Source organism: Oncorhynchus clarkii, chromosome 15, assembly GCF_045791955.1.
Source record: "Oncorhynchus clarkii lewisi isolate Uvic-CL-2024 chromosome 15, UVic_Ocla_1.0, whole genome shotgun sequence".
NCBI lineage: Eukaryota > Metazoa > Chordata > Actinopteri > Salmoniformes > Salmonidae > Oncorhynchus > Oncorhynchus clarkii.
Window position 1 is genome coordinate 14,970,720 of NC_092161.1, and position 17,116 is coordinate 14,987,835.

Here is a 17,116-nt window from a genome sequence, read left to right on the forward strand (position 1 = left end):
GAATTCTTTGTGGGTCTGTGTAATCTGAGGGAAATATGTGTCTCTAATATGGTCATACATTTGGCAGGAGGTTAGGAAGTGCAGCTCAGTTTCCACCTCATTTTGTGGGCAGTGTGCACATAGGCCGCCGTAGGCTCTCAAGAGAAGACAGGCTTTCTCAATAGCAAGGCTATGCTCACTGAGTCTGTACATAGTCAAAGCTTTCCTTAAGTTTGGGTCAGTCACAGTGGTCAAGTATTCTGCCGCTGTGTACTCTCTGTTTAGGGATAAATAGCATTCTAGTTTGCTCTGTTTTTTTGTTTAATCTTCCCAATGTGGTTGTAGAATTGAACGTCTCTTTTCTGGAGTTTGATCATTAGCGGGTATCGGCCTAATTCTGCTTTGCATGCATTCTTCATTGGTGAGCGGACCCCAGACCTCACAACCATAAAGGGTGGTAGTGTTTTAGTGGTGATCCACGGGTTCTATAACTAATTTAAGTATTTTTAGCCAGATCCTAATTGGTATGTCGAATTTTATGTTCCTTTTAATGGCATAGGCCCTTCTTGCCTTGTCTCTCAGATTGTTCACAGCTTTGTGGAAGTTACCTGTGGCACTAATGTTTAGACCGAGGTATGTATAGTTTTGTGTGTGCTCTAGGGAAACGGTGCCTAGATGGAATTTGTATTTGTGGTCCTGGCGACTGGACCTTTTTTGGAGCACCATTATTTTTGTCTTACTGAGATTTACTGTCAGGGCCCAGGTCTGACATAATCTGTTCAGAAGATCTAGGTGCTGCTGTAGGCGCTCCTTGGTTGGTGACAGAAGCACCAGATAATCAGCAAACTGTAGACATTTGACTTCAGATTCTGTCTCTGTCTGTCTTTATGTCTGTCTTTTTCTTTCTGTCTTTCTCTGTCTTTGTCGCTCTTTCTCACTCTGTCTTTCTGTCTCTCTGTCTGTCTGTCTGTCAGGCTCGTTCTGGCCAGAGGGTGTTGACTCTAGAGGATCTGTCTAAACAGCCAGTAAACCAGCGACGGCCTGTCATTGCTATTAACGCCAAACCCCTCGACACGTGAGTATGATTATCGTTCACACCAACCCAACCAACCCAACCACATACATACATACATACAGTACCAGTCAAAGTCTGGACACACCTACTCATTCCAGGGTTTTTCCGATTTTCTACATTGTAAAATAATAGTGAAGACATCAAAACTATGAAATAACACATATGGAATCCTGTAGTAACCAAAAAAAGTGTTAAACAAATCTAAATCTATTTTATATTTGAGATTCATCAATGTAGCCACCCTATGAATTAACCCTGGTGTCTGGGTCCTGGGTTTAGGGATTGTAGCTTCTAGATTCCCTCTTTTTTTCTGTGGGCCTCTCTCTGCCCACTTCCAAACTTTGTCCTCCTCTCATTTGCCTTTGCATTGTTGACACTCCCTTCAGTGTGTCTGGTCTGGGAGCCCTGACTCTGGGAGCCCTGACTCTGTCCTCCACTATGCCCCCCTTTCACCTTGTCTCTGTTTGTCCAAAACTTCAGCTATGAGGTCAGAATTACTTGGCGAGGCTATTTAAGGACTCTATAGGCTACACATTATAATTGTATCAGTGCCCTCTCAGCCCAGTGTTTGAGTACTCTATCACTACAACTAGTGATAGAGTAGTGTGTAGTGGTAGAGTAGTGTGTAGTGGTAGAGGTAGAGTAGTGTGTAGTGGTAGAGTAGTGGTAGAGTAGTGTGTAGTGATAGAGTAGTGTGTAATGGTAGAGTAGTGATTGTGTAGTGGTAGAGTAGTGATTGTGTAGTGGTAGAGTAGTGATTGTGTAGTGGTAGAGTAGTGATTGTGTAGTGGTAGAGTAGTGATTGTGTAGTGGCAGAGTAGTGGTAGAGTAGTGTGTAGTGATAGAGTAGTGTGCAATGGTAGTGTAGTGGTAGAGTAGTGATTGTGTAGTGGTAGAGTAGTGATTGTGTAGTGGTAGAGTAGTGTAGTGGTAGAGTAGTGTGTAATGGTAGAGTAGTGATTGTGTAGTGGTAGAGTAGTGTGTAGTGGTAGAGTAGTGATTGTGTAGTGGTAGAGTAGTGTGTAGGGGTAGAGTAGTGATTGTGTAGTGGTAGAGTAGTGTGTAGTGGTAGAGTAGTGTGTAGTGGTAGAGTAGTGTGTAGGGGTAGAGTAGTGGTAGAGTAGTGTGTAGGGGTAGAGTAATTTGTAGTGGTAGTGATAGAGTAGTGTGTAGTGGTGGAGTAGTGTGTAGTGGTGGAGTAGTGTGTAGTGGTAGAGTAGTGATTGTGTAGTGGTAGAGTAGTGTGTAGTGGTGGAGTAGGGTGTAGTGGTTGTGTAGTGGTCGAGTAGTGATTGTGTAGTGGTCGAGTAGTGATTGTGTAGTGGTAGAGTAGTGTGTAGTGGTAGAGTAGTGTGTAGTGATAGAGTAGTGTGTAATGGTAGTGTAGTGATTGTGTAGTTGTAGAGTAGTGATTGTGTAGTGGTAGAGTAGTGATTGTGTAGTGGCAGAGTAGTGTGTAGTGGTAGAGTAGTGTATAGTGGTCGAGTAGTGATTGTGTAGTGGTAGAGTAGTGTGTAGTGGTAGAGTAGTGTGTAGTGATAGAGTAGTGTGTAATGGTAGTGTAGTGATTGTGTAGTTGTAGAGTAGTGATTGTGTAGTGGTAGAGTAGTGATTGTGTAGTGGTAGAGTAGTGATTGTGTAGTGGCAGAGTAGTGTGTAGTGGTAGAGTAGTGTGTAGTGTAGTGTGTAGTGGTAGAGTAGTGTGTAGTGGTAGAGTAGTGAGTGTGTAATGGTAGAGTAGTGTGTAGGGGTAGAGTAGTGGTAGAGTAGTGTGTAGTGGTAGAGTAGTGTGTAGGGGTAGAGTAATGTGTAGTGGTAGAGTAGTGGTAGAGTAGTGTGTAGTGGTAGAGTAGTGTGTAGGGGCAGAGTAATGTGTAGTGGTAGAGTAGTGATTGTGTAGTGGTAGAGTAGTGTGTAGGGGTAGAGTAATGTGTAGGGGTAGAGTAGTGTGTAGTGGTATAGTAGTGATAGAGTAGTGTGTAGTGGTCGAGTAGTATGTAGTGTTATAATAGATGTAGTGATAGTGATGGAGTAGTGTGTTGTGGTAGAGTAGGTGTAGTTGTAGAGTAGTGGTAGAATAGTGGGTAGTTGTAGTGATAGAGTAGTGTGTAGTGGTATGGTAGTGTGTAGTGGTAGAGTAGTGTAGTGTGTAGTGATAGAGTAGCGGTAGAGTAGTGTGTAGTGGTAGAGTAGTGATTGTGTAGTGGTAGAGTAGTGTGTAGGGGTAGAGTAATGTGTAGTGGTAGAGTAGTGATTGTGTAGTGGTAGAGTAGTGGTAGAGTAGTGTGTAGGGGCAGAGTAATGTGTAGTGGTAGAGTAGTGATTGTGTAGTGGTAGAGTAGTGTGTAGGGGTAGAGTAATGTGTAGGGGTAGAGTAGTGTGTAGTGGTATAGTAGTGATAGAGTAGTGTGTAGTGGTATAGTAGTGTGTAGTGGTCGAGTAGTATGTAGTGTTATAATAGATGTAGTGATAGTGATGGAGTAGTGTGTTGTGGTAGAGTAGGTGTAGTTGTAGAGTAGTGGTAGAATAGTGGGTAGTTGTAGTGATAGAGTAGTGTGTAGTGGTATGGTAGTGTGTAGTGGTAGTGTAGTGTGTAGTGATAGAGTAGCGGTAGAGTAGTGTGTAGTGGTAGAGTCGTGGTAGAGTAGTGTGTAGTGGTAGAGTAGTGTGTAGTGGTAGAGTAGTGGTAGAGTAGTGTCTGGTGGTAGAGTAGTGTGTAGTGCTAGAGTGGTGTGTAGTGTTAGAGTAGTGTGTAGTGGTAGAGTAGTGTGTAGTGGTAGTGGAAGAGTAGTGGTATAGTAGTGTGTAGTGGTATAGTAGTGTTCAGTTGTAGAATACAGTGGGGCAAAAAAAGTATTTAGTCAGCCACCAAATGTGCAAGTTCTCCCACTTAAAAATATGAGAGAGGCCTGTAATCTTCATCATAGGTACACTTCGGCTATGACAGACAAAATGAGGGAAAAAAATCCAGAAAATCACGTTGTAGGATTTTTAATGAATTTATTTGCAAATTATGGTGGAAAATAAGTAATTGGTTGCACTAGATCTTATTTAGGGACTTGAGGGGGTGAATGCATCATTATACCAACGCACGCACCACTTTTCATTGTTTTACATTTTTTGCAACAAGTTATTTTTTTCATTTCACTTCACCAATTTGGACTATTTTGTGTATGTCCACTACATGAAATCCAAATAAAAATCCATTTAAATGACAGATTGTAATGCAACAAAATAGGAAAAATGCCAAGGGGAGTGAATACTTTTGCAAGGCACTGTAATACCCTTTAGGCTTGACCACCCTTATCTTGTTGCCTTGCTTAGTTTCCATTTTCTTATTGGCTCAGACATTAGGGCATAGATTATATTGGTGACGTGACACTGCAAAAATAAACTGACATGCACACTCCTAATACAAGTGCATGTCTAATGGTGACTATAACTGATTCACTAATGTTCCTGTCCAGGCCTGTGTTGATCCAGCTTTGTACATTCACATGATTTATGCTTACATATGTCTAATAATTAACCCCATATTGATTCTGTTTCACTACTTCTGGGAAAACAGTATAGAAACTGGAAAATCACCAAAGCACTGGAAATTTTCCTGCAATGACGCCCCAGTGATGTACCCTCTCTGTAGTGCCTTGCAGTCGGAGGCCGAGCAGTTGCCGTACCAGGCAGTGATTCAACCAGTCAGGATGCTCTCGATGTTGCAGCTGTAGAACCGTTTGAAGATCTGAGGACCCATGCCAAATCTTTTTAGTTTCCTGAGGGTGAATAGGCTTTGTCGTGCCCTCTTCATTACTGTCTTGGTGTGTTTGGACCATTCTAGTTTGTTGATGATGTGGACACCAACTTGAAGCTCTCAACCTGCTCTACTACAGCCCCGTCGATGAGAATGGAGGCGTGCTTGGTCCTCGTTTTCCTGTAGTCCACAATCATCTCCTTTGTCTTGATTATGTTTATGGATAGGTTGTTATTCTGGCACCACCCAGCCAGGTCTCTGACCTCCTCCCTATAGGCTGTCTCGTCGTTGTCAGTGATCAGGCCTACCACTGTTGTGTCGTCAGCAAACTTAATGATGGTGTTGGAGTCGTGCCTAGGCACGCAGTCATGGGTGAACAGGGAGTACAGGAGGGGACTGACCTCACACCCCTGAGGGGCTCCAGTGTTTAGGATCAGCGTGGCAGATGTGTTGCTACCTACCCTCACCACCTGGGGGCAGCCCGTCAAAGTCCAGGATCCAAGTGCAGAGGGAAGTGTTTGGTCCCAGGATCCTTAGCTTAGTGATGAGCTTTGAGGGCACTATGGTGTTGAACGCTGAGCTGTAGTCAATGAATAGCATTCTCACGTAGGTGTTCCTTTTGTCCAGGTGGGAAAGGGCAGTGTGGAGTGCAATAGAGATTGCATCATCTGTGGATCTGTTTGGGTGGTATGCAAATTGGAGTGGGTCTAGGGTTTCTGGGATAATGGTGTTAATGTGAGCCATTACCAGCCTGTCACGCTCGTTATAAGGATCGGACCAAGGCGCAGCGTGGTATGCGTACATTCTTATTTATTTAAAGAATGAACACTGAACAAACTAACAAAATAACAAAACGAAACGTGAAGCTATACAAACGAGTGCTGACAGGCAACTACACATAGACAAGATCCCACAAACACCAAAGGGAAATGGCTACCTAAATATGATCCCCAATCAGAGACAACGATAAACAGCTGCCTCTGATTGTGAACCATATCAGGCCACCATAGACATTCCGGAGCCTCCAGTCCGGAGCCTCCAGAGACGGTCTCCAGTCCGGAGCCTCCAGAGACGGTCTCCAGTCCGGAGCCTCCAGAGACGGTCTCCAGTCCGGAGCCTCCAGAGACGGTCTCCAGTCCGGAGCCTCCAGAGACGGTCTCCAGTCCGGAGCCTCCAGAGACGGCCTCCAGTCCGGAGCCTCCAGAGACGGCCTCCAGTCCGTGGCCTGCAACGAGGGTGCCCAGTCTGGGGTCCGCTACGAGGGTCCCCAGTCTGGGGTCCGCTACGAGGGTCCCCAGTCTGGGGTCCGCTACGAGGGTCCCCAGTCTGGGGTCCGCTACGAGGGTCCCCGCACCAGAGGTGCTACCAAAGTGGGGTGAGACAGTGGTGGAGCGGGGTCTGCGTCCCGCACCTGAGCCGCCACCGCGGATAGATGCCCACCCAGACCCTCCCCTATAGGTTTAGGTTTTGCGGCCAGAGTCCGCATCTTCGGGGGGGTGGGGGGGGGTGGGGGGGGTACTGTCACACCCTGACCTTAGAGATCCTGTGTATGTCTCTATTTTTGTTTGTTCAGGGTGTGAGTTAGGGTGGTTATTCTATACTCTATTATTTGTATTTCAATGTTTTTTCCGGGTAGGGTTCTCAATCAGGGACAGCTGTCTATCGTTGTCTCTGATTGAGAACCATACTTAGGTAGCCCTTTTTTTCCACCTGTCTTTGTGGGAAGTTGACTTTAGTTATGGCACATATCCTTTAGCTTCAAGGTTTGTTTTGTAGTGTTTATTGTTTTGTTAGCATCTTTTCTAAAATAAAAGAATATGTACGCTAACCACGCTGCACCTTGGTCCAGTTCTTTCAACGGTCGTGACATCTGTAGTTGTTTGGGGAGGTTGCCTTAGTGTTCTTGGGCACAGGGACTATGGTGGTCTGCTTTATTATGTTGATATTACAGACTCAATCAGGGACATGTTAAAAATGTCAGTAAAGACATCTGCCAGTTGGTCAGCACATGCCCGGAGCACACGTCCTGGTAATCCGTCTGGCCCCGCAGCCTTGTGTATGTTGACCTGTTTAAAGGTCTTACTCACGTCGGCTATGGAGAGCGTGATCACACAGTCGTCCGGAACAGCTGATTCTCTCATGCGTGCCTCGGTGTTGCTTGCCTCGAAGCGAGCGTAGAAGTGATTTAGCTCTCCTGGTAGGCTCGTGTCACTGGGCAGCTCGGCTGTGCTTCCCTTTGTAGTCTGTAATAGTTTGCAAGCCCTGCCACATAAGACGAGCGTCGGAGTCGGTGTAGTACGATTCAATCTTAGCCCTGTATTGGTGCTTTGCCTGTTTGATGGTTCGTCAGAGGGCATAGCAGGATTTCTTTTAAGCTACTGGGTTAGAGTCCCGCACCTTGAAAGCAGCAGCTCTACCCTTTAGCTCAGTGCGAATGTTTCCTGTAGAGTAGTGTGTAGTGATATAGTACTGTGTAGTGATAGTGTAGAGTGTAGTGATGGAGTTGTCCTATTGTTAGTGTTTAGGGGGAGAGAGGAGTGGAAGTGGGACTGATGCTGCTACATGTTAAACAGGCCTGCTCTGGTGGACAGAGAAGCCCAGTTGTCAGGGGCAGTAGTCAGGGACAGTCAACAGAGACAGTAGTCTGGCACAGTAGTCAGGCACAGTCAACAAAGACAGTAGTCAGGGACAGTAGTCAGGGACAGTAGTCAGGCACAGTAGTCAGGCACAGTCAACAAAGACAGTAGTCAGGGACAGTAGTCAGGGACAGTAGTCAAGCACAGTCGTCAGGGACAGTAGTCAGGCGCAGTAGTCAGGCACAGTCAACAAAGACAGTAGTCAGGGACAGTAGTCAGGCACAGTAGTCAGGCACAGTCAACAAAGACAGTAGTCAGGCACAGTCAACAAAGACAGTAGTCAAGCACAGTCGTCAGGGACAGTCAACAGAGACAGTAGTCAGGGACAGTAGTCAGGGGGCAGTAGTCAGGGACAGGAGCTATAGGGCCTCAGAAAGACAACAATCATGCATGCTTGTTCCATCAGACTCATTAATAAACTGACATTTAACTCCTTAAGGCCTCACCGTATGCAGCATATTCAGAAAGTATTCAGGCCCCTCGACTTTTTCCTCATGTTGTTATGTTACAGCCTTATTCTACAATTGATAAAATTATTTCCCCCCCCCTCATCAATCTACACACAATACCCCATAATGACAAAGCAAAAACAGGTTTTTAGACATTTTCAATATCAAAACTTAAATATGACATTTACATAAGTATTCAGACCCTTTACTCAGTACTTTGTTGAAGCACTTTTGGCAGCAATTACAGCCTTGAGTCTTCTTGGGTATGATGCTACAAGCTTGGCACACCTGTATTTGGGGAGTTTAGCCCATTCTTCTCTGCGGATCCTTTCAAGCTTTGTCAGGTTGGATGGGGAGTGTTGGTGCTCAGCTATTTTCAGGTCTCTTCAGAGATGTTCGATCGGGTTCAAGTCCAGGCTCTGGCTGGATGACTCCAGGACATTCAGAGACTTGTACCAAAGCCACTCCAGCGTTGTCTTGGATGTGTGCTTAGGGTTGTTGTCCTGTTGGAAGGTGAACCTTCACCCCAGTCTGAGGTCCTGAGCGCTCTGGATCAGGTTTTCATCAAGGATCTCTCTGTACTTTGCTCTGTTCATCTTTCCATCGATCCTAACTAGTCTCCCAGGCCCTGCCACTGAAAATTATTCCCACAGCATGATGCTGTCACCACCATACTTTACCATAGGGACCGTGCCAGGTTTCCTCTTGACATGAGGCTTGGCATTCAGGCCAAAGAGTTCAGTCTTGGTTTCATCAGACCAGAGAATCTTGTTTTACATGGTCTGAGAGTCCTTTAGGTGCCTTTTGGCAAACTCCAAGCTGTCATGTGCCTTTTACTGAGGAGTGGCTTCTGTCTGGCCACTACCATAAAGGCCTGATTGGTGGAGTGCTGCAGAGATGGTTGTTCTTCTGGAAGGTTCTCCCATCTCCACAGAGGAACTCTGGAGCTCTGTCAGAGTGACCATCGGGTTCTTGGTCACCTCCCTGACCAAGGCCCTTCTCCCCTGATTGCTCAGTTTGGCCTGGCGGCCAGCTGTAGGAAGAGTCTTGGTGGTTCTAAACTTCTTCCATTTAAGAATGATGGAGGCCACTATGTTCTTGGGGACCTTCAAAGCTGCATAAATGTTTTAGTACCCTTCCCCAGATCTGTGCCTCGACACAATCTCGAAGCTCTACGGACAATTCCTTCGACCTCATGGCTTGGTTGTTGCCCCGAAATGCACTGTCAACTGTGGGACCTTTATATAGACAGGTGAGTGCCTTTCCAAATCATGTCCAATCAATTCATTTTAACATAGGTGGACTCCAATCAAGTTGTTGAAACATCTCAAGGATGACAGAAACTAAAACAAGAGGCTCCCACGCTGAGGTCTGTCCAACGCTGGTCCGACCAAGCTGACTCCACACTCCAAGACTGCTTCCATCACGTGGACTGGGAGATGTTTCGTATTGCGTCAGATAACAACATTGACGAATACGCTGATTCGGTGTGCGAGTTCATTAGAACGTGCGTTGAAGATGTCGTTCCCATAGCAACGATTAAAACATTCCCTAACCAGAAACCGTGGATTGATGGCAGCATTCGTGTGAAACTGAAAGCGCGAACCACTGCTTTTAATCAGGGCAAGGTGTCTGGTAACATGACCGAATACAAACAGTGCAGCTATTCCCTCCGCAAGGCTATCAAACAAGCTAAGCGCCAGTACAGAGACAAAGTAGAATCTCAATTCAACGGCTCAGACACAAGAGGCATGTGGCAGGGTCTACAGTCAATCACGGACTACAGGAAGAAATCCAGCCCAGTCACGGACCAGGATGTCTTGCTCCCAGGCAGACTAAATAACTTTTTTGCCCGCTTTGAGGACAATACAGTGCCACTGACACGGCCTGCAACGAAAACATGCGGTCTCTCCTTCACTGCAGCCGAGGTGAGTAAGACATTTAAACGTGTTAACCCTCGCAAGGCTGCAGGCCCAGACGGCATCCCCAGCCGCGCCCTCAGAGCATGCGCAGACCAGCTGGCCGGTGTGTTTACGGACATATTCAATCAATCCCTATACCAGTCTGCTGTTCCCACATGCTTCAAGAGGGCCACCATTGTTCCTGTTCCCAAGAAAGCTAAGGTAACTGAGCTAAACGACTACCGCCCCGTAGCACTCACATCCGTCATCATGAAGTGCTTTGAGAGACTAGTCAAGGACCATATCACCTCCACCCTACCTGACACCCTAGACCCACTCCAATTTGCTTACCGCCCAAATAGGTCCACAGACGATGCAATCTCAACCACACTGCACACTGCCCTAACCCATCTGGACAAGAGGAATACCTATGTGAGAATGCTGTTCATCGACTACAGCTCGGCATTCAACACCATAGTACCCTCCAAGCTCGTCATCAAGCTCGAGACCCTGGGTCTCGACCCCGCCCTGTGCAACTGGGTACTGGACTTCCTGACGGGCCGCCCCCAGGTGGTGAGGGTAGGCAACAACATCTCCTCCCCGCTGATCCTCAACACTGGGGCCCCACAAGGGTGCGTTCTGAGCCCTCTCCTGTACTCCCTGTTCACCCACGACTGCGTGGCCACGCACGCCTCCAACTCAATCATCAAGTTTGCGGACGACACAACAGTGGTAGGCTTGATTACCAACAACGACGAGACGGCCTACAGGGAGGAGGTGAGGGCCCTCGGAGTGTGGTGTCAGGAAAATAACCTCACACTCAACGTCAACAAAACTAAGGAGATGATTGTGGACTTCAGGAAACAGCAGAGGGAACACCCCCCTATCCACATCGATGGAACAGTAGTGGAGAGGGTAGCAAGTTTTAAGTTCCTCGGCATACACATCACAGACAAACTGAATTGGTCCACTCACACAGACAGCATCGTGAAGAAGGCGCAGCAGCGCCTCTTCAACCTCAGGAGGCTGAAGAAATTCGGCTTGTCACCAAAAGCACTCACAAACTTCTACAGATGCACAATCGAGAGCATCCTGGTGGGCTGTATCACCGCCTGGTATGGCAACTGCACCGCCCTCAACCGTAAGGCTCTCCAGAGGGTAGTGAGGTCTGCACAACGCATCACCGGGGGCAAACTACCTGCCCTCCAGGACACCTACACCACCCGATGTCACAGGAAGGCCATAAAGATCATCAAGGACATCAACCACCCGAGCCACTGCCTGTTCACCCCGCTATCATCCAGAAGGTGAGGTCAGTACAGGTGCATCAAAGCTGGGACCGAGAGACTGAAAAACAGCTTCTATCTCAAGGCCATCAGACTGTTAAACAGCCACCACTAACACTGAGTGGCTGCTGCCAACACACTGACACTGACTCAACTCCAGCCACTTTAATAATGGGAATTGATGGGAAATGATGTAAATATATCACTAGCCACTTTAAACAATGCTACCTTATATAAATGTTACTTACCCTACATTATTCATCTCATATGCATACGTATATACTGTACTCTATATCATCGACGGTATCCTTATGTAATACATGTATCACTAGCCACTTTATACTATGCCACTTTGTTTACATACTCATCTCATTTGTACATACTGTACTCGATACCATCTACTGTATCTTGCCTATGCTGCTCTGTACCATCACTCATTCATATATCCTTATGTACATATTCTTTATCCCCTTACACTGTGTACAAGACAGTAGTTTTGGAATTGTTAGTTAGATACTTGTTATTACTGCATTGTCGGAACTAGAAGCACAAGCATTTCGCTACACTCGCATTAACATCTGCTAACCATGTGTATGTGACAAATAAAATTTGATTTGATTTGATTTGATTTGGATGATCAATGGAAACAGGATGCACCTGAGCTCAATTTCGAGTCTCAAGTAAAGGGTCTGAATGCTTGTGTAAATAAGCTATTTCTGTTTTTAATTTTTAATACATTTGCAAACATTTCTAAAAACCTATTTTTGCCTCGTCATTATGGGGTATTGTGTGTAGATTGATGAGGACTTTTTTTGTTTAATCAATTTAAGAATAAGGCTAACGTTTCAAGTGGTCTGAATACTTTCCGAATGCATTGCATATCAATGCATCTACAGTATGTGCTTGGAGATGTTTTTGTCGTCTGACCAAAAGGAGAAAGGAAGTGTGTGTGTGTGTGTGTGTGTGTGTGTGTGTGTGTGTGTGTGTAACTGTACTGTACCTGTCCTGCAGGGTGTCAGTCGATCAGTCAGAGGAGAGACAACAGGACAGCCCCACCGAGACTCGCACTGCATCTGTACTCAGCAGCAAGGGCTCCACCAGGACCCCCAGGTGTGTGTGTGTGAGAGACGAAGAACACGAGAGAGGGTGTGTGTGTGTGTGAGAGACGAAGAACACGAGAGAGGGTGTGTGTGTGTGTGAGAGACGAAGAACACGAGAGAGGGTGTGTGTGTTAGAACTGAAGTACAGTAAATCAAATCAGATGTATTTGATAAAGCTCTTTTTACCCAGTGTAAAACCACAAAGAGAAAACAAGTCAGATTTAGAAGCACATTGGAACCTGGCTCTGTGGGGTGGCCAGTCCTCTTCTGGCTGTATGTATCAAGAGGACAGGTAAAGTGGCTGTCTCTTTCCTTTCTCTTTCACACTGTCTTCCTGTAGTAAAGGGAAGAGTAAAGGGCGGAAGGAGGACGAGAAACTGAGAGATGAGGATGAGAGTAAGCCCCAGCAGGAGGTAGCCACGGTAACAGAGAAGCCGTGGATGCTCCCGTATGATGCTGCGTTCCACGCCCTGGTTACCGAGGCCACCAAGACCATCCTCCCGCTGCACGTGGAGAGTGAGCAGTACAGCGCCTTAGCCAGGTCAGAAAGACAGTACTTAAATAACCTACAAATAATCAACTGACAACCAACACACAACCTCAAATGACTAACACACAACTAAGAATAAGGTACCCAAAACTAACACAAAACCCCACTAACAGGCAGTTCCTTTATCATTGGTTGTGGCTGCTGCCGTTCAGCCCCTATCTGCTGTGTGATTGGCTGTTAGGCTGGTGAGTGAGGTGATGGGCGGGGCGGTGGAGGTGGACAGACAGCATGACTTCCTGTGGGAGCTCCACCTCAGTGAGCTGCGCTACGAACTACAGTCCAACATCATCCCCATCGGACAGATACGCAAGGGAACCTACTACCACAGGGCTCTGCTTTATAAGGTGGGTAGTGTACTATCTCTTTCCTCTCTTTCTCTTTATCGCTCTCTCACTCTTATTCTAGTCCCTAACTCCTCTCTCTCCCCAGGTGTTGGCTGACCGTATAGGTGTGAGTTGTAGCCTGGTGAGGGGGGAGTATAACCGGGTGTGGAATGAGGTCCTCCTCTCAGTTGGGACGCCCCACTACCCAGGGTGCCAGCCCCAGCCCAGAGCTCACCTGGTGGACCTCATACACCAGCCTGGCAGGCTTCTGAGAGCCAATACACCCCAGGCCAAACAATACCAGACTATATAACCACACGTTAAACTACACTTTATAACTAAACAATACCAGACTATATAACCACATGTTAAAATACACTTTATAACTAAACAATACCAGACTATATAACCACATGTTAAAATACACCATACCAGACTATATAACCACATGTTAAAATACACTTTATAACTAAACAATACCAGACTATATAACCACATGTTAAAATACACCATACCCTGGGAGGCTGCTAAGGTCCACCACACAACCCCAAGTTATACAATGCCAGACTGTACTGTACTTTGTAAACAACACTAGACCTTATAAACTGTCTGATCTAGACTGTGCAGCTATCCCATTCTTTATTTGTGCTGAGTTATTTTACCCAGAAGACACTGTTACCATTTAAAGTATCACATGGATTTCTGATTCTCAGCATCTGACGTTAGTAAAGTTGGGTAATGTCTTGTCAACAAAACACAGAGGATGTTGAAACATCTGTGATTATTGGGCAAAATACATTAGAATTTAGTTCTGAATGTTGTGCATTGACCTTTTGACATGGGTCCATAGTGTGGTAGGATGGGGAGTAGCACAAGGTCAGACTGGCCACTGATCAACCAGTCAGTCCCTCTGCAGGCCGGGAGTGCTCATCGGTTGTTTTCAAAACTATTGAAAAAAATATAGTATAATAGAAGTGCATGTAGTCGTAAGGGGTTTGAGGCAAATAGTCATGTGAATGACTCTTTTGAGATATCCACCCGTACAAGCTGCCTCTGATTGAGAACCATACCAGGCCAAACACAGAAATCCCAAATCATAGAAAAAGGAACATAGACAACCCACCCAACTCACGCCCTGACCATACTAAAGAAAGACATAACAAAATAACTAAGGTCAGAGGGGCGGCTCTGGCAGCTCAGGACAGACGGGCGGCTCTGGCAGCTCAGGACAGGCGGGCGGCTCTGGCAGCTCAGGACAGACGGGAGACTCTGGCAGCTCAGGACAGACGGGAGACTCTGGCAGCTCTGGGCAGGAGGGAGACTCTGGCAGCACTGGACAGGCGGGAGCACCTGTAGGGAGGAGACGGAGAGACAGCCTGGTGCGGGGGGCTGCCACCGGAGGGCTGGTGGGTGGAGGTGGCACCGGATAGACCAGACCGTGAAGGCGCACTGGAGGTCTCGAGCACCGAGCCTGCCCAACCCTACCTGGCTGAATGCTCCCCGTAGCCAGGCCAGTGCGGCGATGTGGAATAGCCCGCACTGGGCTGTGCTGGCGAACCGGGGACACCATGCGTAGGGCTGGTGCCATGTACCCCGGCCCGAGGAGACGCACTGGAGACCAGATGCGCTGAGCCGGCTTCATGGCACTTGGCTCGATGCCCACTCTAGCCCGGCCGATACGAGGCGCTGCTATGTACCGCACCGGGCTATGCCTGCGCACCGGGGACACCGTGCGCCTCACGGCATAACGCGGTGCCTGCCCGGTCCCTCTCTCTCCACGGTAAGCACAGGGAGTTGGCGCAGGTCTCCTACCTGACTTCGCCACACTCCTCGTGTGCTCCCCCCAATACATTTTTGGGGCTGCCTCTCGGGCTTCCAGCCACGCTGCCGTGCTGCCTCCTTATACCACCACCTCTCGGCTTTCGCTGCCTCCAGCTCTGCCTTAGGGCGGCGATACTCTCCAGCCTGTGCCCAGGGTCCCTTGCCATCCAGAATCTCCTCCCATGTCCAGGAGTCCTGAGATTGCTGCTGCTGCCCATTACCACGCTGCTTGGTCCTTTAGGGGTGGGTGATTCTGTAACGATTGTCCTCTTCTTCTGACGAGGAGTAAGAGATGTCAGACCAATGCACAGCGTGGTAAGTGTCCATAATGATACTTTATTTACATGAACACTAAACTACAAAATAACAATGTGAAATACCAAAACAAACTAAATAGTCCTGTTTTGCACCAACACTGACACGGAAAATAATCACCCACAACTCAAAAGTGAAACCAGGCTACCTAAGTATGGTTCTCAATCAGGGACAACGATATACAGCTGCCTCTGAGAACCATACCAGGCCAAACACAGAAATCCCAAATCATAGAAAAAGGAACATAGACAACCCACCCAACTCACGCCCTGACCATACTAAACAAAGACATAACAAAAGAACTAAGGACAGAACGTGACACCCACAAATCTTGAATTTGGCTACTATTTATTCTCTCTGTTGGAAATAAGACAATTACTCTAACTATTTCATGTCTTGTGACTGCTCAACATTTTTACAAAATATCATGAATCATTTTTGATTGGTTAGATTTGGATCTTTAGTATGAGACATTTCACAGTACAGTATTTCACAGAACCATCCTGTCCAACAACAAAATAAGGGATTGGCCTCTAACTCTCAGTCGATGTTCCTTATCAACTCTGACCTAAATAATATATCATCTAGTAAGGGCATTTGTCGCGTTCAAGACAACTGGCAACTCAGGGGGGAAAAAACTAGCTCAGACTAGGAAAAATCGTTTTGAATGGTCATCCAACTTGGAATTTATCCCTGTGTTTCTTGTCTCTCTGTGCCAATTTGTCTTGTATGTTTAGTCAAGTCAACCAGCGTGTTTTTCCCGTACTCCTTTTGCTATTCTCCTTTTTCTAGTCCTCCCGGTTTTGACCCTTGCCTGTTCTGGACTCAGTACCTGCCTGCCTTGACCACGAGCCTGTCTGCCACTCTGTACCTCCTGCTCTGATCTGGTTTTGACCTTTTTGCCTGTCTACGACCATTCTCTTGCCTATTCCCTTTGGATTAATAAACACTGCAAGACTCCAACCATCTGCCTCGTTTGTCTGCATCTGGGTCTCGCCTTGTGCCTTGACAAGAGGTCCGACTTTCAGATCTGAAGATCACTGACATCAAGATTTGTCCTCGTTGTTTTCATGGTGCTTTCAAGACAACTGGGAACACGAAAAAAAACAATGTCAACTCATGATGTCAGTGATCTTCAGGCTGGAAAGTGGGCGGTCTTTTACCCAGAGAATAATTGTTGTAACGTTGAGAGAAAAGCTAGCAGATTCATTACTGTCAGGGCTCCACCATTAACACACAAAAAATATTGTTTCTAGCCCAAACAGTTCAAAAGATATGCTACTAGTGTAATGTTTTTTCTTACTATAATAGACAGAGGATTGGCGTCAGTTCTAAAACTACTCGAGGGCATTTGTTTACATCTTGTTCAGTCATGTTACCTCATTAGCTAGCTAGTTAACAACCCGGTAACTTTACCAGTACATCCAAACATGTGGCGACACAGAAAGAAAATAAAGGGGTTAGCTTCTTCAGGAAGTCAATGATCATGGTCGTGCTCCCCTGCTCAGACGTTGCTTGCATCAACCAATGGTTGCGTGCTACGTCGTCGACTCTGTCATCAACTGACTGATTGCTATACTCCGAGTCGTTATTCACGTAATAATAAGAAATTCCCCTCGACCACGCCCACAAATTGGGGGGAAACCATTGACCCCCATTGTAAAAGAGCCAACTTCATTGTCGACTTTTTGTTATACAGAAATAACAAAACATGCCGAAAAGCTGCTGTGTTGTTCAATGTACATGTAAAATAAATAATAATAATAATCCCGAACTACAGTGCTCCCACAAAGGGAAATAGAGCCTGCGAGGAGAGCCCTGTGGCTTCAGGCTGTTCTGCGTGGGAAATGTGGGGACCTGGTGTACAAGTAGACTACACGTAGCTATGTGTGTGGAAAACATTAGCTAGCACTAACTCATGTGGCTGCTAGCA

At 46.6% G+C, this 17,116-nt stretch overlaps 1 protein-coding gene across 1 annotated transcript in view; it reads left to right on the forward strand.

Moving 5' to 3' along the window:
* The window catches only part of LOC139366629 (armadillo repeat-containing protein 3-like), a 15,036-nt gene extending 913 nt beyond the window's left edge, over window positions 1–14,123 (forward strand). Inside the window, exons 3-7 of the mRNA XM_071104307.1 lie at window positions 954–1,054; window positions 12,086–12,184; window positions 12,515–12,715; window positions 12,906–13,068; window positions 13,154–14,123. Of these exons, the coding sequence (XP_070960408.1) occupies window positions 954–1,054; window positions 12,086–12,184; window positions 12,515–12,715; window positions 12,906–13,068; window positions 13,154–13,360 (771 nt within the window). The 3' untranslated portion in view covers window positions 13,361–14,123. The remainder of the gene's footprint in view (window positions 1–953; window positions 1,055–12,085; window positions 12,185–12,514; window positions 12,716–12,905; window positions 13,069–13,153) is intronic.
* Window positions 14,124–17,116: the final 2,993 nt, after the last annotated feature.